Here is a 25,694-nt window from a genome sequence, read left to right as displayed (position 1 = left end):
TAATGACCATTTATGATGAGTATACTCCTTCATTTGTTTATTATTATGAGACTATAGGACTCAGAGATATTGTTGATTCATTATTATAAATATTAGATGATACATTATTACCTTGTTGCTCAATTTTCAAGCATGGTTTAATTGTGTAGGTTTAGATAGATTATTTATTTATCAGCTAATGTTTTTTGTTATATTAATGCATAATTTTTATGTTCTATACCAAACATCAATCTATTATTAAGGACATCTTAGGAATATCTCTTCATTTACTTTATGTTCATTGCAGCCTGGTTTGCTAACTAATGAATTATTCAGAGTGTATGGACCATACCTTCTTTGGCTATTGGCTGGGTAAAATATATAAATATTACTGGTTTGCTGGTTGAAGTAATTCTTTTTCTGTCACTGAAGAAGGCAGTAGCCGAAACTAGTTTGAGTCTTGATATTTGGACATTATTATGTCCCTTTGCAGTTTATTATAATAATATCAATAAAGTTGTGGAACTATGCATGCTGGCCTCTAGTGTTTCTTCTTGATTTGGTTTGGCCGAGCATGCTGTACGTGCGAGGCGTGCTGTTTGGATTTAGAGGAATAAAGCCCTAATTATGACCCAAGTGATCCTGGTTCAGTTAGTGGCTTTGACATCTGAGGCACCTGGTGGGTAGGAATGGGCTTGCCCACCCCAGAGGGGAGGGCACTAGTTTAAGCATTCTCTACAGAGAGACATGGCCTGTAGAAGGGAGTAGCCCACTGTCCAACATAAACAGGGGGGGGGCACCAAAGGGTAGGTCACAAATAGAAGAGAAAAAAAAGTTCCATTGTGTAAGCAGTCAGTGGCATGACCACCCAGGATGACTTAGGTTTTGTACCAGCCCCAGTCTTAGAATTGATCTAGTCTGGGGGGCTGTAAGAGGCTAGTAGACATGGACAGTGGCATGAGGATAAGCCAAAAAAAATGAAGCAGAAGGGAATCCAAAAACGTATAGACTGTAGGTGGCCACGATGAGCCAAGGGATGAAGAACCTACTGTGTCCCAGTCTATCCATCTTCAGTTAGTCATGGATGCTGCATTGGGAAGCCACAATTGAGTAGCTGACATCCATTTGCCCATCCTGGCGAGGAATGAGGCAGCTTTGTCTTACTGCAGTAAAGCAGTATTATAATCCTGGCAAGCTTCTTGTTGCATAAATGGAGTACTGCTTAGTTGGCCTGTTGTACATGCACAAAAGTGTGAATGCTCCTCCTGAAAGCAATAATTGCAGAGCTTGCAAGGCTGCTGTGGAGTGGCAGGAGTTTCTCTTTACATTCCCTCCTGTAACAGCAACCCCCAGGTTATTGCAGAAAATGGAGAGGAAGCTAGAATGCTAGTAATTTCCCTATGTTAGTTCAGGCAGCATTGGTTCTTCAAGGATACACCACAAATAAAATCCATCATCAACTTAATTTACTTTTCATCCATTTTCAAGTTCATTTCCACAGGAAATAATGTGTAAGCTTATTCAAGTCTGGCAAGTACACTGAATCTAAAACCTTCAATGTTACCTTTTATCATGGAGAAGCATTGGTTCTTCCTCTTACTGAGCTTGGCAAGGTCAGAACCTGTGTATTTTCTTCAGCATGTGGATATTTGACTCAAAACAAAGGATCATCACTACATTCTAGCCTGAGAACTCTAAAGTTAACAGTGTGTATTATTTAGCTTTCATTCCTTCTAGGCATATGTTTTCAGAGGCTGTACTCATAGGTTCATAGGAGGTTAATAGGCTAATGGCCCTGGGGCCTTTACAAGCCTAGCTATGTAAAAACCCAGATACTCTTATTGATCAAGCTTAGACTGTCATCGTTAGTGGAGCGATACTGTAATCAGTCACAACTGCCCCTGTCTTTGAGGGCTAGACGTAACACTCACAGGATGAATTTATGGTCACCCATCCAGTTGTCAAGGTTGTGCTTGAATAGGATTATGGAGAACCTCTGCTTCACATGGAGTGGGAGTTTATTCCAGTGGAGCAGTAATTTCTGGGAGATGTATTTGTTTTTCCATATGTTCTATTGATTTCACAGGCTAGGCTGAGATCTGTGGAGTGAGTTATTCTTGTCCCATTTGATTTGCGGATGTGCAGCAATTCCATTAAGGTAATGTCCAAAACTGCTGTGCAGGCCAGGCATTCTCCTTTAAGTAGCCTGTATGATACAGAGTACATTGACAGGGCTTTTAGTCTTTCCATGTATGTCATGTTTTGGAGGCCCCTTATTCTCTTAGTAAGAAACCTCTGTGGTCTCTCCAGTTGCTGCAGGTGTCTGGTAGAGTACATACAGAAGGGAGCATTGTCCTTGATTAGTGGTGTGATCAGGGTCAAGTACAGTGGTGTTATAACCTCCCTGGTCTTGATGTGATGTTTTTATTTATGGGATGTGCAGTGTAGAATGCTTTTCTTAACACTGTGGACACATGGTGGTAAAAGTTTAGATTGCTATCAACCTGTGTTCCTAAGTCTCGTACCACTGAGTTTGTGCTTAGAGGGGTGCTATCTATGTCATAATTAGTAGGGGCAACTTCTTTGCCAAAGGGGATAATGAGGCATTTTTTGTGTTAAGGTTTAGTCCATGAGTTTGGTACCAATCATTTGTCTGCGTCGGCCCTTTCTGCAATATGTTAACATCATTGGGGACTCCGTGATTGCACCCACTTTACAGTCATCTGCAAACTCGGTAAGCCACAGTCCATCTACCTTCACCTAGACTTCAAAGAAATAGATTCCAAACAGTAGCTGGCCCAGCATAGATCATTGCAGTACCCCACTGGTAACTGGTCTGTTGGTGGAGGTGGACTCCCCAACATTGACAGTGTGTGTTCTATTATTCTGCCAGTTTGCTATGCATCTAGTAATGTATGGGTTGATCCCAAGATGGGAGAGCTTCTCCACAATATCTGAATGTGAGATTGGTAAAAGCCTTGGCTAAATCAAAATAGGCGATATGTACTGTTTTGCCAGCATCCAGGAAATTCTCAAAGAAGTCCACCAGGCTTAATAAGCAAAATCTACCTTCAAAGCCAAACTGGGTCAGGTGAAGAGTTTGAAGGTTGCCTCTCCCTTGTGGGTAAGGTCCATGATGATTTTCCATAGCCTTGCAGGTAAGGCTGGTTGGGCATATGGGTTGATTATTCCCAGGGTCAGTTGATGGGACCTCCTTTGTGCAGGGGGATTACTGCTGCTGTTCTCCACTCTGCCGGGACAAAGCCAGTTTTCAGGCTGTGGTTAAAGAGAGTGCTGAGGGGTTCTTCTTGGTCTTGTTTTAGATTGAGTAAGTAGCCTGGGATGTTATCTGGTCCTGTAGAGGCTATGTTTTTGGCCTTGGAAAGAGCTTGTATGACCTATTCTTTGGAGATGCTCTGTAGAGGACTGGTGTTGGGAATGATTTGGGGTAAGTCAGGTGGGGACAGGGAGGTGAAGTTATTGCCAAATCTGTCAGCTAACAGGTTGGTAATTTCCTCAGCTTCAGTGCGAGTGGTACCATTTGATATAAGTTTGGAGCACAACTGGCATTCCCTTTTAGGTTATGAACGTAGCTTAAGAATGCCTTGTGATTGTCTTTAGCTAGGAATGGTAATTTAGAGTCGTAGCTAGCCTTAGATGATTTAACAAGATATCCACTTTACTTGTTCAAGCTGTGGAGGGTAATATTCCCTTATTGAGTTAGTTCCCTACTCTTCTTAGCTGTCACTTTCTTTCTTTTGTTGTATAACTTGTTTATGGTTTCAGTCCACCAGGGTGACTTGTTCTTTCGGGAAGACTTGGTTTTGTTCCTGTTAGGTATGGCAGAGTCAGTGCATTTGTTTAAGTGGCTATAGGGCAATTCTGTATTTCTCTGTACAGGAGACATTGTTTGTGTTGGCAGGGGGAGTTGAAACTTTTTATATAATCGCTTAGTAGGTAGTAGTTATCTTTGAAGAAAATTTTCAGTTGTTTTACTCCTGTGAGGGTGTCAGGTTTGATCTTTACTTCAACTAGACAGATTTATGATCTGACCTTACTAGGAAGGGCAACACACAGGGGGTAGTGCAGTGACCACCAGTGTTGGTGAGCACTAGGTCCAGGACATTTGAGCCCCTTGAGGGAGTCTGGAACAACTGCTCCAGGGCATTTGAATTAACAAAATCTAGGAACGTCTAATGATCATGTTTGTGCTCATGTAGGTCTCCCAATCGATGGAGGAGTAGTTGAAATCTCCCATGACCAGGGTGTTTGTATGTTGTGAGCCTAACAAGTCCAAGTAGGTGGTGTGCTTCTCCTAATTCATGGTGGGGGTCCTGTAGTTAACAATGATGTGGAAAGGTGTTTTCCCTGTAGTTAATTAGACCTCGAGTAGTTCCAGAGAATCGTACTGTTTCAACAGTGTTGAGGTGTATTTGGGTTTGATAAATATGGATACACCTCCACCTTTGGTTCTTTCACGCTCGTTTTGGGGTCTGAATGTGTGAAAGGCACTGTACCCTTGTGTGGCTGGGGTGGTCACAGCAGCCTTGAACCAAGTCTTCGTGATTACACAAACGTCAGCATCTTTCAAGGAGAGGAGTGCTTCTAGGGAGTGCAGTTTACTGTTTAAGCTCCTAGCATTAAGCAGCATGACCTTGAGTTTGTTGTAGTGGATTTCTTTACATCAGAAGTTTTATTGTTTGGACATTGCCTAAAAAAGGCACTATGGAGGAGGCAAGCATCTTTGCCAGTATTCTAAAGCCTTGAATAGACAGGTGAAGGCCATCTCTGGCAAAGCAGTGTGGACTGTCGACCATGACTTCCCAGGCTGATAGATATTGGATCCCCCTGGAGTGACACCAGAAGCTAAGCCAGTTATTGAAATCAATCATTTTTTTGTCTCTGTTGTGGCAAAATCCTTGGTGAAGGTAGAATGCTGCTTAGGGCTAGGGACAAACCTGCTCTGGGACACAAAATTTGAGAGTTTGGTCATATCTCTCTTCTTATAATCCAGGGACTCAAAATTATGAAGGCGGCTAGGACATCACACACACAAAAATCATATCTAGCTAAAGGGAAAAGTGTTTTTCTGTGGTGTTACAACAGAGATCAACACACAGTACAGCATAGTAGTGTTCAGTTTTCATCCTTCAGACTTTTACAAATTTATCTGATCTATGCCTATCAGAGATCTCAGCTTGCCTGCCACTGGATTCCCCCAAAACACTCCCATTTACCACCAGGTAACCAAGCCCAACAGCGAAAAGTGACACTGCAAGAAGAAAAAATGAGGGGGTTGTTTATATCAGTGTATGTGCCACTTGTTCTGCTTTTTATTTTGGCAAAACTAACGGCCCCTTACGTATGAGAATTTATCACCGTCTTTATGCTGTTAAGAGCAAAAACACAAGTACTGCACTTTATAAACATTCCACCACGTGTCCTGGTTTTAAGAAATTTGTATTTTTTATTTTGGAAAAGGTGGGTGTACTAGACAGAGGGGGTGACTGGGAGACCTTGGAGAAAATGAAACTGCATTGGCAAATTCTCTTAAATGCCACTACCCCCCAGGGCTTAATGAGTACATATCGATCAGTTCTATTTTAAAGTTAAAACCAGGTATTGTTTGATTTTTATTACGAAATGACATGCATTTTTTTAGTATACAAAGCAACTAATGCAATTTTGTTATTGCCATTAACTTCTATGTTTGTATATATGTTTTTCAGCTTTTAGTATTCAAAACGCACTAGGATTTTATGACGGTAACAGAATGTTTCTTAGAAAGTGAGATGTTTCATAAGATGTTGTATAACATGCCTTGTACTTGGGCCCCACCCTCAAGGAAGTGAGGTTAATCCCTTAAGGAAGTGATGTTTTTATGTTATTTAAAGGATGTGCCGTAGTGCATCTGTTTATCTGATGGTGTTTCTGTAGCATTGGAAACGAAAGTGCCTACATTTGTTTATTAAAATATCGCTTTGCGGCTTTGGAGCAGAGTTTTTTCTTCTTCCAGTGTCACTTTTCGCTGTTGGGCTTGGTTACTTGTTTGCTGTTTGTTTTTGCCTTCCACCATGTTGTAAACGGATATTTTCAGTGGTCCAAGAGTTGGGACTCTCAATTCAACTTGCACTGCTACCTCTATGGAACTAACGGCACTTATTAAGTTCATGGATGATTTAAAGCAACGTGTGGATGTTCTTATAACTTCTTCAAATGCAAATGTTGTTCCTTGGAATAGAACGGCTTGCTCACCTTGTGATTTGTCCACGGAGCTTATTCCAGCTTTGCAGCAGGACTGTGGGGAAGGAACATCTGCTGGTACAACAATTCATAGAAATGTTAACTTGGGAACATTGCATGCAGGTACTGATTTATCTGTCAATACTCCCAGTTTAAGTGATTTTTTTAAATCAGTGTACAAGTTTGATGAGGCAAGTAATAATTCTCTTAGTCCTGTTTTTACAAGTAATGACAACAATGACAGTGAACCTACTTTTAAAGCCAGGTTGAGTAAAATGGAAAAACTGTTTGTTTTTAAAATTTAAATAATTACAAATGGACAACTCATTTTTGAGACATTGTATTGCCAACAAGCGGGTCCCTAGAGGTCTGCGCCTTTGGAAATACCCGAATGGTGTTACATTCGGGTCTGTGTTTCACCTTGAACTGTTAGATTTTTTTGACAAAGTGGGTTGTACACTAATGGAACTCATTATCAAGCAGAATATAAGGAACCTGAGTTGTGTTGAAGAAGAAATTAAGAATTTAGACGTGCAGTTAAGAAATTACCTGCTTTTTAAGCATAATATTAACAGTTTTCAACGTATTTTTATCAAAGTGGCCGAACAGGAAAATATTTCTTTTTGCACAAAACAGAAAAAAATCTTAATGGCCACTAAGGACTATACTAATAAGGATGTTTACCCTAGGCCACCGAAAAGTGCTGGTATTTTTAGTTCCAACAATGACAACGGTGAAGAGAATGATGGTTTTGACCCCAACAATGGTCAAGATAATGTCAACAATGACCAGAATGGCCCTTGGAGGTCCAAAGAATTCAGGAAAGGTTAAAAAAGGGGGTATGGTCACCCTAGAGACAGTAAAAAAACACAGGTTTTTCGGAACTCCCATTGGAAACTACCCCAGAACTAGTAGTTGACAACACATTTGATGTTAATGACCATGTTGATGCATCTGACAATGTATACGAATTTCAAGGTTGTAAGATTTACAATTTTTCATCACTTCTTGTTTCTCCTGTGTTTGGTTCGTTGTTCCAACACTGTTTAAAATATGTACCCTCGAACAGCCTGATTTGGTCGATGCAGTAACAGAACTTAAACTTTTTACCAGAAAGGTTTGAACCTTAAATGCATTTTACCTCCTGATGATCAAGGGTCTAATATTCCCCTACTGCGAAGATCTAGTACCTTCAACCTCCCATTCATTCCAAGTATGCATCTTTTTGAACAATTATGTGAGCAAAGCATCAGGAATTGGCATTCTAACCATAGGAGGTATAAGTTCCTCAACCTTTCGAGTGAAGAGAGGGGAACTTATGCATAGACTTGCCAACGATTCTAGCATACGAATTATGAAACCAGACAGAGGGAGAAGGTGTTGTCATCATGGACAGAATTTTGTACTCCTCAAAGATGCTGGAATTTTTACAAAATGGTAGACTTTTTGTTGAGGTATCACAAAATGAGGTAAACATTGTTTGTCATAGTATAGACCTCATTTTGGAAGACATATTTATTACGTTTGATCTACCTCTACACATTGGAGAATTTCTGACTGTTTGCAAGCCTGAGATCCCAGGAATTTTCGGTATCCCCAAGATTCATAAGTTAGTTACTGACCCTCCATTGCAACCTATAGTGGCACCAGTGGGCTCAAAGACCAAACCATTGGCAAAATTTGTTGATATTAAATGAAAAACTTTTTTGTGAGCAAAAGTCACATCTTAAAAGATTCATTGCACTTTTTGAACTTGATTTCAGGGTGTCCTTTTTTGCCTAATGCCCTACTGGTGACCATCGATGTAAAGGACCTTTTTTTTTGATTATTCCCCATGATGAAGGACTGGACTGATTCCACCAAGCTCTGGTTAAAGGGTCTAATCTGTCCAGTAATGAAATTAGTCTTGTATATCAGATTACATAACTCGTCCTGACAAACAACTTTGTATACTCCAAGGGGAGTACTACAAACAGCATACGGGCGTTGCGATGGGGGCCGCTTGTGCCCCCATCATTGCCAATATGGTCTTATGGTTTTGGGAAACTAATTTTGTTTTAAATTCTGTATTTGCACATATGTTGGGTCTGTATCTGAGATTTTTGGACAATATTTTTATTTAGTGGAAAGGAAGTTTGGAGAACTTAGAAAATTTTATGAACTTCCTTAATTCTACTGATTTCTTGGAATTTACTCATCACCATCATAATAATTCAGTAGACTTTTTGAATGTGATTCTTTATAAGAACTTGGAGAATTTCAGGTATGAATCTAATATATATACAGGAAACCAACCTTTTCTAATGCCTACTTACATTTATCTAGCCAGCATCTGATCTGGAAAAAGAAAAAAATTAGTAAAAGGTCAGTTAATCAGGCTATGTAGGTTGGTTTCAGATGATGAAATGCTCACAGTAGAGGTTGCAAAATTGGTTGGTATGTTCCTCGAAAGAGGTTACCCCAAAGATTTTTTGGATAGCACCATTGATTATGTTATGGAAAACAGGAATGCTAGAAATAAGCCCCTTTTATGCAACAATGATGTGATTACCAGTTATATTAGTCTTGATGTCAAGGAACCAATACTCGACATGATCGGCATTACTTATCACAAGTATTTGTTTTGCAGTACAATCCAAGTATTTATTATATGACATGAGTAAGAAACACTGGGCACCAGTTTTTGCATCATTGGGACTTTTGGGTTGGTTGGCCCCAGAACCCAAATTCATTTATAAAAATGACAGAAACTTTAAGGGTATTTTTGGAACCAACAAGCAACAAATGAACGGCCACACCAATGGGTGTGGAATGAAAACATTTGGGGCCTGCTGACAGTGCTGGTATATCCTGGAAGTTAGTAGTTTCCTTGTTTAAGGTTGCCCATTCTTGCTTACTGTTAAAGGTAAACATGACTGTAACAGCAAGGGGGTTGTTTATGTCAGTTTTTGTGCCACTTACTCTGCTTTTTATATTGGCAAAACTAACGGCCACTTACATATGAGACTTTATTAGCATCTTTGTGCTATTAAGAGAAAAAACACAAGTAATGCACTTTATAAACATTCCACCACATGTCCTGGTTTTAAGAAATTTGCATTTGTTACTTTGGAAAAGGTGAGTATAGTATACAGAGGGGTTGACTGAGAGACCTTGGTGGAGAAAAGGGAACTGTATTGGCAAGTTCTCTTAAATGCCACTACCCCCAACTCCCCCCCAACCAGGGCTTAATGAGTACATATCGATCAAACCTATTTTAAAGTTGAAAGCAGGTATTGTTTGATTTGTAAGAAATGACATGCATTTTTTTAGTATACAAAGCAACTAATGCAATTTTATTATTGGCATTAACTTCTATGTTTGTGTATATATGTTTTTCAGCTTTTAGTATTCAAAATGCACTAGGATTTTATGAGGGTAACAAAATATTTTGTAACTTTGTATCTTGCATTTTGGTGCCACCTTTCTTAGAAAGTGAGATGTTGCATAAGATGTTGTATAACATGCCTTGCACTTGGGCCCCACCCTCAAGGAAGTGAGGTTAATCCCTTAAGGAAGTGGTTTGTATGGTATTTAAAGTATGTGAGTAAGTGTATGTGTTTGTCTGGTGATGTTTCTGTAGCATTGGAAACGAAAGCGCATACATTTGTTTATTAAAATTTCGTTTTATGTCTTTGGAGCAGTGTTTTTTTTTACTCCCATATGCCAATCAGGCAATTTCTAAAAGGGTTGCTGCATTTGAGATTCATCATCAAACCCCTTTTTCTCCCCATTTCATGCATGGGGTCAGGGTGTTATGTCACCTTTCTCCATGTCTCTCATTTTATTGCCACAGCCATGCCTGACTGCCACAGGTCTTCTCTTACTCAATCCATCTGTCTCTTTGCCACACACCCTAGTTTCTTCTTGCCTTCTTCCACTGTGTCATCCAAATCTTCTTAACCAAATAGTCTTCTGTTTTCCTGTGCATGTGCCTGAACCATTTTAATCTGCTCTGTTTGACTTTTTCTGCAACTGGAGTTGCTTTGGTTTATGCTCTTAGGTAGTCATTTCTTTGTCTGCTTCACAATGTGCATCCTACTACCCATCTCAGGGACTTTATCTCCATCCTATGTAACTTTCTCACTTGCTCTCCGTTCACCACCCAGGTATCTGTACCATACAGCTGTACTCATTATACCACTCTTTTGTATACCTTACTTTTCAGCATTTTTTAAGTTTCTTTTGTCACACACTACCCATGACACACTGTGCCAGTTGGCTGCAGCTCCTCTACGTCTAGCTTTGACTTTCTCATTCAGGTTTCCTAATTCCTCAACCAGCCATCCCATATTCTTGAAGCTGTTAACCTGTTTCTCCTTCTTTATCAATTTTCAGCTTATTCTCATTCCCCATTTGCTGTTATGAGAACCATGTTGGCTGTACTCAGTTTCATCCCATGTGCATTCAGTTTTATATTCCATTCTCCTGTGATATCACCAGTATGAACAACAGTTGTGTTTGAGATGAACCCTGATACAAGCCCACATACTCTGTGAGTCGGAACATTTGTTTGTACTTTTGTAACTGGGTCCTTGTATGTATCCTGCACTAATTCCACCTAATTCCAGTACTTCAAACCAATGCAGGAGTGCCCGAAATCAGTTTTCTCGGGACCTTGTCATGTGCTTTCTTCAAGTCTATGAATGTCCTTTTGGACTGTTTCCTCATGTCTAGCTTCTTCTCAACTATCTGTCTCACCTGCAGGTATTGTAGTTAGTTGTGTTGCATCCTGCTGCATGTTCATTTATCAGTCACCCTGTCCAGCACTTTCATGCAGTGTTATGGGAGTTTGATACCTCTGTACTAACCACATTTGAGGTTTTCCCTTTTGTTGTACACTGGTACTAGAATGCTTATTATCCAGTCACCTGGAATATGCCTTTTATTCCATACACAACATATTTTTTTGTTAAACACCTTTATTGAATTATTGCATGTCACATAAGCAAACTTGCATTTATATAAAAGTTATCAAAGCACATCAACAAACTCACATTTGCAGCCATTATACTTCACATATATATTGTTGTATACAATGTATACAATGTAATCAGTCCAACATTACATAAATTGCTCCATTCCTGCCCTCTCTAAAACCTTATTCCCCCTTCAAAACATTTCCTGCATGTATTGTTCCCACAACTTCCATTTTTTGTCTATGTAATTTACTCCTTCCCTTTTCTAAAGATCTCACTTCCTGTTCTTTTATCTGGGTAAAAGTATTCACAAATTCAAGTATGGTTGGTTTAGACTTGGATTTCCATTTTCTAGTAATTGTTTTTTTTTTGGCAGCCACCAGAATTAAATTTGACAAGGCCATCATGTATCTAGGCATTTAAAACCATGTATCCCAGCTCAAAAAAAATATATATTTTCTTTAGTTACACTCATTTGCTCACCCAGTATTCCTGACAGAGTACTCTGTAGGGAATTTTTATAAAGTCTGCCAACTCATTGCACTCTGAAAACATATGCTTCCAGTTATATGTTTCTTCCCCATTATACCTCCACCATTTGTCATCTACCTAAGGAAATCTTTACCCAACATCTTGATCATATCTGCTGTGATCTCATCCAAGCCTGTAACTCCCCCACCATCTTCACTTCCCTTAGTGCTGTTCTTGCTACTGTTTTGTTGTTGTTGTTGTGGTGGGCTCTTTTTCCTCTTTTATCATAGGCTGTCTTCCATCTGTTTTTGAGGTGCTGTTGTGGAGATCTCTTTTGAAGGATGTCTCATGACTATCTTATTCACCCTTGTCTTTATCTTGCAACCTGATATGTTTGGGCTCGACACATATCTTTAGGGTGCCCTGGGATCTGGTTGTCAACATCTGCTGAAAGGTGTTTCATTTTATTTCTATGATGGCATCTATCTTATCCCTACTTTGGACCACACCTTTCATTTGCAATGTCCCAAACCTTTACTAGGAATCATTACAGGAGAAAGATGGTAACACCCATCCCTCCCTGCTGCTCTGTTAGCCTCCGATCCCTCATATAGCCTCCTAATTGATCTTATTTTTGTGTCCAGGAATGCGGATGCTCAGCTTACTCTGTCAAATGCTTTCTCTGCATCATGACCCACCAACATCAGTGATATTTCCGTCTTAATACCTTTTATGTATTTTTGCAAACATGCAGCAGTCTTTAGCTAACCTTCCCAACTCTAAAGTTCAAGCGATAAAGTGTAGAGATCTCGCCAAAGGTCTGTTTAGCATAAATCACAGTCCAAATGAAAAGAAAATGCTACAGACCACCACTATATCCCAAAATTTAATGATGCTAAGATCTGAAGAAGGGTTAGTACCTGAAAGCGCTAAGGATTGGACAGTTTTATACTGCTGTTTTACTCTTTTTATTCTTTGTTGTTTGTGGACATTCGTTTTCAGCATCATTAAATTTTGGGATATAGTGGTGGTCTGTAGCATTTTGTTTTTCATTTCACCTCTGAAGTTCAAACTAATTTACTAGAAATAGTTAAGTCTGTTTCCCAAGTCACTAAGCAGTCTGAGTATGCTTATGCTTTTTAACACTGTCTCCAGAAATGCTTCTACTGTAGCTGTTATGTATAGGAATGCTTAGGAAAGCTACAGAACTTCCCAGATCATGTATATGCTATGCTTTTTTAAGTGCACCTCTTAGTAAAGCTTTATTTGGAAATTCATTGGTTGATGTGCTGTAGAAACTGGAAGAACAAAGCAGATTGATGTAAGGTGTCAAATCGTTAACAAAGTTTTTATTTATTTTCTGTTTGGTGACCATTTTTAGCCACAACCTGGGCTCACAAGTTGCCTGTGCAAACATAAATTCAATTCTACAACTGAGTGACAGTACTGTAGGAGGAGTGTTCCAGTAGAAAAACAGTGCAGAGAAGATTTTACAGTAGACAGTCTGTTGTGGATAGCAAAAATAACAAAGGTTATGTACAGTATTTGCATTATTGTTATGGTAGTTCAGCAATCCATTGTTCAAAAACCTAGACAACAAAGAGTAATGTATAGTAACTGCATTAAGGTTGTGGTAGTTATTTACATTATTATTGTAGTACAAGTGACACAAATTGTCAGTCCAACCCAATTCTTCTTTCAAAAAACCTTTTAAAAATGGCAAGATGACAAAAAAAGTAAAGGATACTTATCTCAGCTCCCTCCTTTCAAAAGAGGACCCCACATAACCCACCTCCCCCCACCTTTCTTCTAAAATTGCAAGACAGTCTTTCCTGTTATATTCCATTTCAGAAATCAATAACTGCAGATTCTTGGGTGCCAAAAAAATTAAGCATGGTTACACACTTCAGTGGGCACTTTGTTCCACTCAGTCTGGGATTTCTCTCCCTGCCAAAAACCAGTTTCATCTTTTGCCTCTGTTTTTTTACCTTTTATTTTCAAGGGGTATTGGAGCCAGTTCCCACATTTCAAAGATGGAAGGACTTCTGTTTAAGACTGTTTATACTTCCCATAAATGAATGCACATGTAGACCTTTTTTAGACTTTACAAAACTGATCACTTTTCTGTTGGTACAAAAACATTTTTTAGTCACCCAGAGCTTTTGTTGTCACTCTAGATCTCAGACACATACTTGCACATCTCTTGCCCTGGGGATTTCACTTTGTTTACATCCTGTTGGCCTCTGTTCCACACCGAGTCTTCTCCAAATGTCTTGCCCCAGTCATAGCCTTTTGCAGACTCCAAGTCATTAACATACACCCCTCCCTGCATGATTGTGTCATCTTAGCATCCTCCAGTAAAGACACTTTGACATCTGTTTAGTTTACTGTGCATCTCTTCACCAATCTAGGCATTAAGCTAAACCTGAAAAACCCATCCTTAATCTATACCCATAGGTTTTTTTCTGGACATATCTCTGATGACAACCTTCTTATCTCAAGAGAAAATGCTTTCTTTCCATTAGTACTTTCTATTTCTCATCAAAACATGTCAACAGCAAGAGAACTGTTGACAGTTCTTAGTTTTATGGCCTCATCCATTCACTTGGTCCGTTTTGCCAGACTTTTTTTGTTAGAAATTCAGTGGTTTCCCCATATCCACGTGTCCAGAATTTCCATCCTCTAATCTTGCCATTTCTAGTTCTTGAATTTTTAAAGAAAGAGAATCCAACTGGTAGACCAGGCAAGTCCTGGTTTTCCCTTTACCCCCACCCAGGTCAGTCAGACACGAAGACATCAATGTCAAGAGAATTCTGGGCCTGATAAAAGCTCTCAAAGCTTTAAATTGGCTGTGGACACCTGGATCACTGTTAGTGATAACAGACAACACCACAATGATGTGGTATGTAAATAGGTGGGGGAGAACAAAATGCTATCCTTTTTGCAGACCAGCCATTATTGTCTGGGAATTGTCAGATTCAGTAAATTTTAATTTTACAGGTAACATGCATTGCATCAGAGCACAACTCAGTAGCAGAGATTCTGATCATATCCAGGATAGACCCTCACAAGTGGTTGCTACACCCAGAGATCTTCCAGGAGACTACCCTGCTGTGGGGATCTCCTCAAACACATCTTCTTGCTTCTTATTTCAGCAGTCAGCTGAAACAGTTCTTACCTGATGTTGACTTTTTCGTCCGTTACTCAACAGATTGGTTTCGTATCTGGCTTCGCCCACTTCATTAGATTTTTGGCTGTATAGCTTGAGCTCCTTCCCTTACCCATAATCCTCTCTTCTCCTGAATTACATCAGATCTCATGTGCTGCTTCAGTGTTTGCATGTAGCCACCTGTAGCTCAAGTATCTTTTTGTGATAAAGAAGTACTTTTCTTATTTATTATAGTTCTTGTTCTATAGTTTTACTTGTTTTTCTTCCTCCCCATCTTCTGTTAAAAGCTTATCTAATTCTTGTATTAGTATTCAGGCCTTTTCCCCTTTGCCTCCTTTGTTTACCTGTTAAGCCCAAATACCATTGATAGTATTTCCTTATTGTTATTGCATACCATTTTTGGTAGTTCTCTTTTTCAATTTTAACATTTTTTTGTTGTGGTGCTTACTAAAATATGTCGGCTAAACCAACTGGCTTCAACATGTGCTTTCCATGTGGGCACAAAATTCCTAACTCAGGCGCTTACTCTGTGTGTTTGCTGCCTCAGAATTGGTCATCTTACCACTGACTGTGAGATTTGTGCAGATTTTAACCATAGGACACTAGCAGAATGCAAAAACTGATTTTGAAAGACTTGCTACCCTCCACTCCTTCAACTGGAGCTCACTCCTCCTCCAAAAAAATCTTTGAAGTCTACCAAGGGGGATGCAGCTGATAAAACTAAAGATTCAAAGAAACATTCCTCCAATTGCTCTCCTCCTCTAACTTCAGGCTTGGCTCCACCAAAGAAAATTATGAAATTATCAGGTCCATCAGATCCAACTGTCCATCTGGATCTTACTTCTTACTTGTGCCAAGTCAAAGTCTCCACACACAAGGTCTAAATTCTCTATAGAGACTTTCTTCAAGGCTGTACTAACCCTTTTATGCAGAAGACAGCTCAAACAATGTTCAGACCACCCTCGACCTCTTCATCCCTCAGGTCATCCAGGACCCTAACAGAAGTAGATGTGGAGGTGGTGAAGAGAAAGTTTCTCGGAACTCTGATTCAGTTGTGAGTTATCCCATCGGACCCATAAACATACCTCCAGTTCAACCCCATCTTTTTACGCCAACTCCGATCCATCCCCTGGTTTTAGAGCCTACGGACCTATGAATTCTGAACTTGTCTGTGTCAGATCCTAAGGCTTGTCCTTCATCGACTGACCCCTTCTGATCCAGATGGCCTCAACTTTGTCAAAGCCACATTGATCATTTGGGTTTGACTTCAGTGTTTTTGGAGCCATCCCTTCCTTTCAGAACCTCCGCGCTGGACAGCTCATCTCTGACCTCTGCATTGAGGCAGGATCTTGGGGAGAATAGGTTTCATTCTAGACAGGTGGCTTCAGCTTTTACCAGGTTGAGGCTTGGTTTCCCCATGGTCTCTGCCTTTGAGGTAGTTGAGAGAGCTTTTTCTGCCTCCATGGGCAAGACATCCTTGCCCCCCTTGGGTCCACCTCCCTACTCAGCTGTCGTCTTTCGATCCTGAGTCTTTTCATCCTGTCCCAGACAGCCGGTCCAGTCAATCCTGGAGACAGTTCGCATTTAGGACTGTGCTGGCACTTCCAAGTCCTCCCCAGAACCTCCCACTGGAGAGCCCCCTTGGAAGCATACTTGTAAAAGGAGGCACTCAGTCTCCCCACACAAGTCTTTAACGAAAGACACTAACTTTGATGAAGAGGAGGGGTCCCCCAGATCACTGTTTGAGAATGTCTGGGTGAAATCCTCAAACTTTTGAGACAGAAAGGTGGTTGGTCTTAAGGAATTGCTATAAAAAGGCACACCTGAATGCATCTTTGTGACTTTGCAGAGCCCTTCAGGATGTCATTTATCCATGCTTTCTTTGATGGCTCCATCTTGTTTGACTGTAAGGTGAAGAAAATCCTCTCAGAGTGAACAGGATGGGAAAACATTATCTGCCATAAGGATATGTTTTTCTACCCCTCAAAGGACTTTTCTTCCAGAACCAGAGAGGAGGTAGAAAAGTGTGGTTCCATAAGTTGCAAGGGTCTTCCCAGGACTCCTGTGGAGACAGCCCCCCCCATGCGGCAGAGGAGGGAACTGTAATAGAAGATGTTACCCTTGTGGCAGAGGTGGTCTGCAACATGAGAGCTTCAACGGTCCTTTTTATGAGAAGTTTGCTGAACTGGTTTTGCTATAGCTGTTTTCCCAAGAACCATAGACTCTGGCCATTCTCCAGCCACCCTTTTTTTTCAGAGCAGTGACAGGCATCCCATGTAGTTGTGGCTACTGCAACGTTAATCTAATGAAGAACATAGTACAGTGTTGTGTAACTTAAGTTACCGTAATGGTATGGTAACCTTTCCAGCAGTACTTTTCTTTATATTTCTGGGCCTTTGCATTTTTCTTTATTAAGTGACATCTCTTTGGATGTTTGACAGGATTAAACAAAATATATGAAGAAGATACAGTCTGTCTTATTTTTATTAGCACTGACATATAATCATTGTATACTTTATGTGCCCTACTGCTGTCTGTGACGGATGCCACCCCTCCACCCCCACCCCACCCCCATCTAGATCTCCTGGAAATTATTAGTTTAGTGTTACAGAAGGTACAGAGTATAATTTCATTAGTTGTCTTGGGAGGGGACGGTACATACACAGTGAAGTTTACTCTGTTATACAATGATTGCCATATGTATTGTATTGCAACAAGAAGTGAGGTTGTTTTATGCTATGTTTTGATGCTGGTGGAAAAAGCATTCAGGAGTTGATAAAGCAGGGCTACATAACTGTTACATAATGGAAAGCATAATAAATTGTTAGTGAATGCCAACTTTGAATTTACTGTTCACCATTTTTCAGTTCTGGTGCTGCATGTAAGTACTATAATATCTTTTCAGAAATGTTAAATCTGAGATGTAATCTGTGGCAATAAAAATTAAATACTTTGATTTCTGGATAAGACAAGAGTTTTGACTTCATCATATCATGTCTAAAGTTATTTTTTTAATTTAAGGAAATTATTTAAAATTCAGAATGGTGATCAAACAGCGTTACTGAAGTTTTCAGTTCTGTGTTTGTAGTGGATGTGATATTCCAATGTTTTGTTCAGCCAGTAACATATGTAATCGGAAGTAGTTTACTTCATTTGACCTTCAACCTGTGGGTTACGGATCCGTATCAGATCTGAGCCAGCAACTTTTGCTAGCATCAGCTCTGAGCTCCAAACTCCTCCCCTTACCCATAATACATCTCCACTGCCTTCCATCCCCAGATGTTTGCCGCAAATTGTTTCAGCATCGTGTCTTCTGAGCTCCAAATAGCAGTGGGTTTAAAACCTTTTGTGAGTAGATCATTTTTCTAAATTCTTCTCAGTTAGTGTTAGAGTAGGTCCCCTTTCTCCTCTGCTTGCTTGGTGCGTCGAGTGTTATTGTTTTTAGGTTAGTTAGAGTGGTTTGTTCTATGGTGTAGGTAGTAGCTTCCCCTCTCCCCTTCAATGTTTTCTGTAGACCAGTGTGGTGAGTGGGTGTGTGTGTGTTAGTTGTTTAGAAAGAACTTGCTTGTCTTTTTTTTTCTAAGGCTATTTTTCTAATATTTAGAATGGTTGAAAAGCTTGTTTTCAAGCGCTGCACAGAGTGTGGCCATAAACTATCCCCAGCTGATGGCTACACTCTTGTGTGTTTTGTGCTTGGGTATGGCCCACCTGAGTGTGGATTGTAGCATTTGTGCGGGCTTCCACCCCCGCATCCTAAAGGATAGGAAGGCCAAGTTGGCCCTCAAAGGTCTTCTTTCTCCTTCCAACTCTGTTTCCTCATCTCCGGCTTCGGTCACAGCGGCTGCTGTGACTGCCTCTCCCTCCTCTCTTCCTCTGGCTTCTCCTCCCTCCCAGGCTGGGACTCAACCTCCTGTACCAAAGCCTGTGGTAGTGGAGCAGAAGGGAGGTAGATAAAGGGAGAGAGAGAGTCGAAGACTAGGGAAAAGAGGAAGAGGTCCCCGGACCTCTCTTCTCCGAGTAAGACACCACAGATCCGTGACTCCCTTCAGCTTCGATCTTCTCCCCAGAGCCGGAGGAGAGACATCCAGCCTCTCGGGCCTTGGTGCCCCGACCCACAAGGTCAGAATCCGTGACCTCGTCACAGTCCCACCCGCTCCTTGTCAGATATGGATCTGGATAAGATGATGAGGCGATTTATCCATTTGCAGATCCAGATGGGGGTCTTGCCAGCCCTCCCTCCCTCTGGAGGGGGGAGCTTGCTTCCTTTCTTTCAACCCATTTCTCCTTCTCCGATCTGACCTTTGAGTTCGGAGTACTCCGATCCGAGGTTGGCTTTGGTCAGGGGGTCAGCGCCGACGATACCTACTTCCTCGACGCCGACAGCTGCCTGGAGCATTTAGGATCCGACCAGCTCAGATCTGAGCCACTCTCGTTGCAGGAGCTTGGGTGTCAGATCCGAGGAAGTGGAACCTTTTTCATCGGCTCCGACGTTGAAGGGCCAGTTTACCTCCCTCGGAGCTCCGTCCACCATGAGCCCGGCTCCGATTCTCACTTCGGACCCGGGGAGACCGACCTCCTTATTGGTTTCTCAGGAGGTTTGCTCTTCGGCGTTCCATGTGGTGGAAAGGGTGCTCTCTGTCGGATCGAGACCCCTGACTGCCCCCTTGGCTCTGTCTACAGTCTTACCAGAGGGACAGCCCGTGCTCCAAGAGCCCCAGACGGTTCCACCTGAGGAACAAATAGCTTGTGAGAGCCCCACCGGAGAGGTGCCTTGCAAGCATACTTGCAGGAGGAGGCACTTGGACTCCCCCGAGTCCCACACCGAGGACACAGACTTAGATGATGGAGAGGGTTCCCCAAGGTCACCTCCCAAGGGTGTCTCCTTTGGAGACATCATGGAGATCCTGTGCCAGCAGGGAGGTTGGTCTGCCCCCAAACCTACTTCTGATGAGTCTGTGTTCCTGGAGGTTTTCGGCATGATCCCGTCTACTTCCTGGGTGTCCCCTCCTGCAGATCCTTTGGTGGATTTGGTCACCTTGCAGGCATGGAAGGAACCGGACACCATGGAACCTATCCCAAAGTGACCTGATAAAATCCAAAGCCCCCCCATAGGTAGGCCATTTTGGTATAAGGGCTCCCCTGTGGACACCACGGTGATAGCAGCAGCCGTTAAGAAGGAACTTGCCCAGGAGTTTTCTTCAATCCACCCTCCTGACCGAGAGCCCTGGATGATGGATCTCCTAGAGAAGGTGTATGGTTCAGCTACCTTTTCGATCAGGGCGCTGAATTACTTGGCCCATGTCACCAGACTCCAATGCGACCTAGTAAAGGAGCTGGAGGAGTCTCCCCCCAAGTCTATGTCGCAGGAGGACAAGGCTTCATTCTCTGCGGGATTGGCCACTTTAAAAGCAGTATCTAACATGTCCATGTGACTCCTCTCACATGCGATGGAAGGAGTGGCTAGGGCAGCTGGGTCTGGCGTGTCCATGAGGCATAACGCCTGGCTCAGGTTATGTCAGTTTTCCGAACTCTTCAAGGTGTCATTTGCCAATGCCCCTTATGATGGCTCTACACTCTTCGGTAAGACCATCAAGGAGACACGAGTCCAGAGTAAGAAGGACAGGAAGACACCATCTGCCATCAGGATCTGCTTCTCTAACCCTCAAAGGTCCTTTTCCAGGAACCAGAGAGGGCAAAAGAAGATGTGATTCCGGAAGTCACAGTATTCCAGGGACACTCAGGGCTCTTCTTCCCCCAGAAGCAGAGGGGGACAGAATGGATGCTGGCCAAGAGGCAGAGAGGGTCCGCGGAACTTCTGGTCTCGAGAATTTTTCTCGGACAGACCCGGGAAGCATCCCTGAGAATTTGCCTGACTGCTTTCCTCTGGAGGCAGTCGGGGGACGATTGTCCTTGCACCCAGCGGCATGGAAGTCCATAACAATGGACCGCTGGGTGCTTCAAATCATGTCCAGAGGATACTCTATCCTCTTTGTGGGTTCCCCCATATCTCCCAGACACCTCCCGGACATACCACCCACACAAAGGGAGGCAGCAGCACAGGAATTTTCCAAGCTGCTAGAAAAACGAGTCATCGAAACCGTCCCACCAGATCAGTCCAGATCAGGCTTCTACTCCAGGTTCTTTTTTGTGCCAAAGAAAACAGGAGATTTAAGGCCCATTCTGAACCTCTTTGCCCTGAACCTGTCAGTTACCAAAGAGAAGTTCGGGATGGTCACATTACAGTCCATCATGCCGTACCTGCAAGAGAGAGAGACTAGATGTGCTCGTTAGACCTGCAGGGTGTGTACTATCACATAAAAATGCACAGAAGCTCCAGGAGGTTCCTCCGCTTCTGACTAAGAGTCAGTCATTACTAATTTCGAGCCTTACCCTTTGGTCTCACCACAGCCCCCAGGGTGTTTACCAAAGTGATGGCGGTTGTAGCGGCTCACCTGTGGCTTCAGGGGATTAAGGTCTATCCGTACCTGGATGATTGGCTCCTAACTGCTCCCACAAGGCGTCTACTTTCCCAAACCAGGGATTATTTCCTGACACTTGCCCTATGTTTGGGGATCACAGTCAACACATCCAAATTTCTCCTAGAGTCTGGACAGGTGATAGACTACATTGGTGCCAGGATAGATACTCTTCAGTGCAAAATATTCCTGACCTCGGAGAGAGTTCAGAACCTGAGGATTCATGTTTCCCTGATCTACTGTTCTCATCTTCCAGTGGCAGAATCGGTGTTGAGGGCCCTAGGCTCGATGCTGGCGACCATAACTCTTCTCCCGTGTGCTTGGTTACACATAAGGATTCTGCAGTGGACTCTAGCTGTACAATGGTCCATGTTGGAACTGCTATTGACATATCCACTTCAACTCAGTTGAGTCTGTTGGTCGTCCCTCATATGGTGGAGGAACTCTCCGGACATTTTAGAGGGACGACCCTTTGTTCCAGCCCTGGCCCAAACCACAGTGACCACTGATGGCTCCCAACTCGGGTGGGGGGCATTGTTCGGGCAGGACAGTCCAATGCCTGTGGTCCCGCATAGAGTCCAGCTTGCATATTAATGTCCTACAGATGAGGGCGGTCCTTCTAGCGTTGCAGGCCCTTCATGCTTTTCTTCCTCTGAAGATGATTGCTGTTAAATCAGACAACATGTCAGTGGTCTGGTATATCAACAAACAGGGAGGGACCAGATTTTACCCCCTTTGTCGTGAGGCCATGAGAGTGTGGGAATGGGCGATCTCCACCGGTCGCTTTCTCATCACAACGCACATTCCGGGATGGTCCAACATCCTAGTGGACAGGCTAAGTCAGACCATTCTGATGCCTTACGAGTGGTCTCTGAATTTGTCAGTAGTGAAATAGATCTTCAGCAAGTAAGGTCAACCTTACTGCGATCTCTTCACATCTCCTTCCATCGCGAAGTCCAGCAAATTTTTTGCTCTGAACCCCCTGCCGGGGGAGTCCCCCAGAGATGCTCTAGCTCATGCTTGGTCTCCCGGTCTTCTGTATGCTTACCCACCAGTATCTCTCATTCCAAGGTTTCTACAGAAAGCTCGTCGACTGGGGAGTTATGTGATCCTCATTACCCCTTTCTGGCCTCACCAGGTATGGTTTCCCTTCCTTTGGTCTCACCTTCTGGCTCCACCTTGGATCCTAGATCCCATTCAGGATTTAATTTCACACCCTTCCGGGGTACTTCATCCAAGTATGGACAGCTGGAAGCTCTCAGCTTGGCTACTCCAGTTGCCGTGATTGCTAGCACTCCCGGACTATCCTCCTCGGTTAGATCTATTTTGGCAGCTACTCATAAGTCTTCGACCAGGAAGGTTTATCGCAGCAAGTGGAAATGTTTTTCTTTTTGGGCCTCTCAAAGGAATTTAGACAATTTCACAGCTCCTATTTCCGCCATTCTTGATTTTCTAGCCGATATTTTTCACCATGGAGCTAGTTCTTCTACTGTCAAAGTTCAGTTGGCTGCCATTTCTCATTTTCATGTGAGCGAGAATTCTGCCTCCTTAGCCTCTTCCAGATTGTGTAAAGCCTTTATCAAAGGCACCTTTTTGTTACGCCCCCTGGTCAAAGATCCTGTTCCCCCATGGGACCTTACTATGGTTCTTCAAGCTTTGGTCACTCTGCCTTTCGAGTCTGCCACAACTGCAGGTCTAAAATTTTTATCTTGGAAAACAGCTTTTCTGGTGACTATTACCTCTGGAAGAAGGGTTTCAGAATTGCAGGCCTTGTCCATCGAAATTCTGTACATGATTTTTCACAAAGATAGGGTTTCCCTTCGAACCAATCCATCCTTTCTTCCTAAGGTGGCATCACCAGTCACTATCAATCAGACTATCAATTTGCCTGTTTTTTCCTAATTTTATGAACAAAATGGAATACAAACTCCTCATGTTGGATGTTCATAGACCGTTATGATTCTGTTTACACACGACAGAAAATATCCTTCTATAAACCCTTTTTGGGGAAACCTGTCTCCAAGGTCACTATAGCTAGATGGATTTCTTCATGCATCCTGCAGGTCTATAAGGACAGAGACATGTCTCCTCCAGGTCAAGTGAAAGCTCATTCCACTAGGTCCATGGCTACATTGGTGGCCTTTGGATCCAGAGTGTCTTTGGATGATATTTGTTCTGCAGCTACTTGGTCCTCATCTTGTATGTTTATTTCTCATTACAGATTGGATTTGACTTCCAGAAGGAGAGCATCCTTTGGTTCAAGGGTGCTCCAGAACATCCTTCCATGAGGGCCCCACAGGAGTTAAGTAGCTGGGGACTCTGTCCCACAGGTTGAAGACCAAATGAAGTAAACTACTTCAGATAAAGAAGTTATGTACTCACCATAACGTTCCATCTGAGTAGTTGTACTTCATTTGTCTTCAACTGTCCCTCCGTCCTTCCCCCGGACCTTTGCGCATGATCAGCCTATGGGCTGCAGTATAGGTCACAAGTAAATCTTTCAGGTCAGGTTTTCAGTATAAGTTCAGCACACTTGATCTGGGGATGGAAGGCAGTGGAGGTGTATTATGGGTAAGGGGAGGAGTTTGGCCTTGGAGCTGATGCTAGCAAAAGTTGCTGGCTCGGATGCAATACGGATCCGTAACCCACAGGTTGAAGATAAATGAAGTACAACTACTCAGATGGAAGGTTATGGTGAGTACATAACTTCTTTTTTCATTTTGTTAGGAAAAGGAAGAGGCAGAGGCAGGTCAAGACCAGAAGAGGAAGATGAGGCATCAAATGCTAGGCCATCGGGACCTAGTACATTGTTTGACTTTTTGGAGTCAAAAATGGGTGCATTAAGTGTTGAAGGTAAGTTGTAAGGATATTTTGCAGTTATGTTCTTGTAAAAAAATATATTTTCTTTGAAGCCATCCTAACAGTTGCTTTTTTAAATGGCATTGAACAATACTTTAAAAGTAGATCACAGTGTTACAGTTTTAATTAATGAATTTATATTTGTTTATTGGGGTGGTGCATTAATCTCAGTGGACCATTTGCAGTCACAAACTAGGTGAGTAGAATCACATAAAAATGAATGTGCTAAAACACATACATATTTATAGGTGCAAGAATATATTACAGTAGTTTAGTTCACAAAGCGGTTAATGTCAGAACATGGATGGAAAAAATGGAATTCTGCTCACCAGAGCTTTATTTTATTTATTTTACATTTGTTAACCGGAGGTGTCTGACTGAGCCGAAAAGGCCCTTTTTCAGCAGAGGCCCGAGGAGAAAAGCTCCACATAGAAAAATTACAGATACATGGTCAGTATACACACAAATTACAAAATACTTGTTTTTACAGTGGTATGCAGCACATCAACAGTTACAGTGGAGAGAACAAACAAAAATTATTTAAAAATAAAGGTACTTAATAGATTTGTGGTGCATAGCTGAAATTTGGAACATAGGTAGAATACATCCATAGTACACAGGTACAGTACATACATTGTAGATTAGCCAGTGTTTGTGAGAATAGTTTTCAATCTTAATCAAGTACTCAAGGTTTAGTATGTGTACCTTATCCGCTTTCACTAGCCTGGGGAGCAATCATGGCACTGCCAACTTTGCTTGATATGTTGCCTGATGAGGTCTTTAAAGGAGGCTTTGGATGATGTGTTTTGAATGCTAGTGGGGACAGAGTTCCATTTTTTAGCCACTGAACTACTATATAGTGTATCTCCAAAGCTATTGTAGCTTTTGGTGACTTCTAGTAGTAGCTTGCTTGATGATCTAAGAGACCTTTTGGCTGAGTAGGTTTTTGAGGGCAGGACACTTATTAGGGAGGTAATAGATAGAATGGCAGAGTCAGAGCTGATTGTAGGTTAGGAGGTTGGGCAGTTCAAGCCAGTGGAACTGTCTGAAAGCAGTACAGTGATGAGTTCTATATGAGCAATTTGCAGCAAAGCAGGCAATTCTGTTATAGCAGGCTTCCATTTTGCTTAGTTCAGTTTTGTTGAGATTAGTCAGAATGGGAGATGCATAGAGTAGACTGGATAGAAGTTGGGAGCGAGCAATGGCTGATCTTGTGTTGTTGGCAAGAAATAGTTTGATATGGTAGAGTGATCCCAGTTTGGCATGTACTTTTTTAATAGTTAAGTTGAGATTATTTAGGTAGGAGTCTATGGTTATTCCCAATAGCTTAGCCTGTGCCACTGGAGCGATTGGAGTAGCATTTGTGGAGTAGATAGTGAAATGACTGTTGTCAGTGTTTTTGTTAACTGGTTATAATCATAAGCAGAGTTTTCTTTGGATTGAGGATAAGTTGGGCTTTGGTTAGGTAGTTTTCAAAGTCAGAGAATGCTAGTTGAGTTGTTTGCAAGAGGGTGGGAATGTTTTGTGCAGCACAGATTA

At 42.1% G+C, this 25,694-nt stretch overlaps 1 protein-coding gene across 2 annotated transcripts in view; it reads left to right on the top strand.

Moving 5' to 3' along the window:
• TDRD3 (tudor domain containing 3) overlaps window positions 1-25,694 on the top strand; it is a 1,563,842-nt gene that overhangs the window by 1,019,330 nt on the left and 518,818 nt on the right. For both annotated transcript variants that reach the window (XM_044072885.1, XM_044072886.1), the window contains exon 10: window positions 24,024-24,149. In XM_044072885.1, coding sequence (XP_043928820.1) covers window positions 24,024-24,149 — 126 coding nt within the window. The remainder of the gene's footprint in view (window positions 1-24,023; window positions 24,150-25,694) is intronic.

This window comes from Protopterus annectens, chromosome 5.part1, assembly GCF_019279795.1.
Source record: "Protopterus annectens isolate FY-2018-M chromosome 5.part1, PAN1.0, whole genome shotgun sequence".
Taxonomy (NCBI): Eukaryota; Metazoa; Chordata; order Ceratodontiformes; family Protopteridae; genus Protopterus; species Protopterus annectens.
This window is presented reverse-complemented; position numbering and strand designations above follow the sequence as displayed.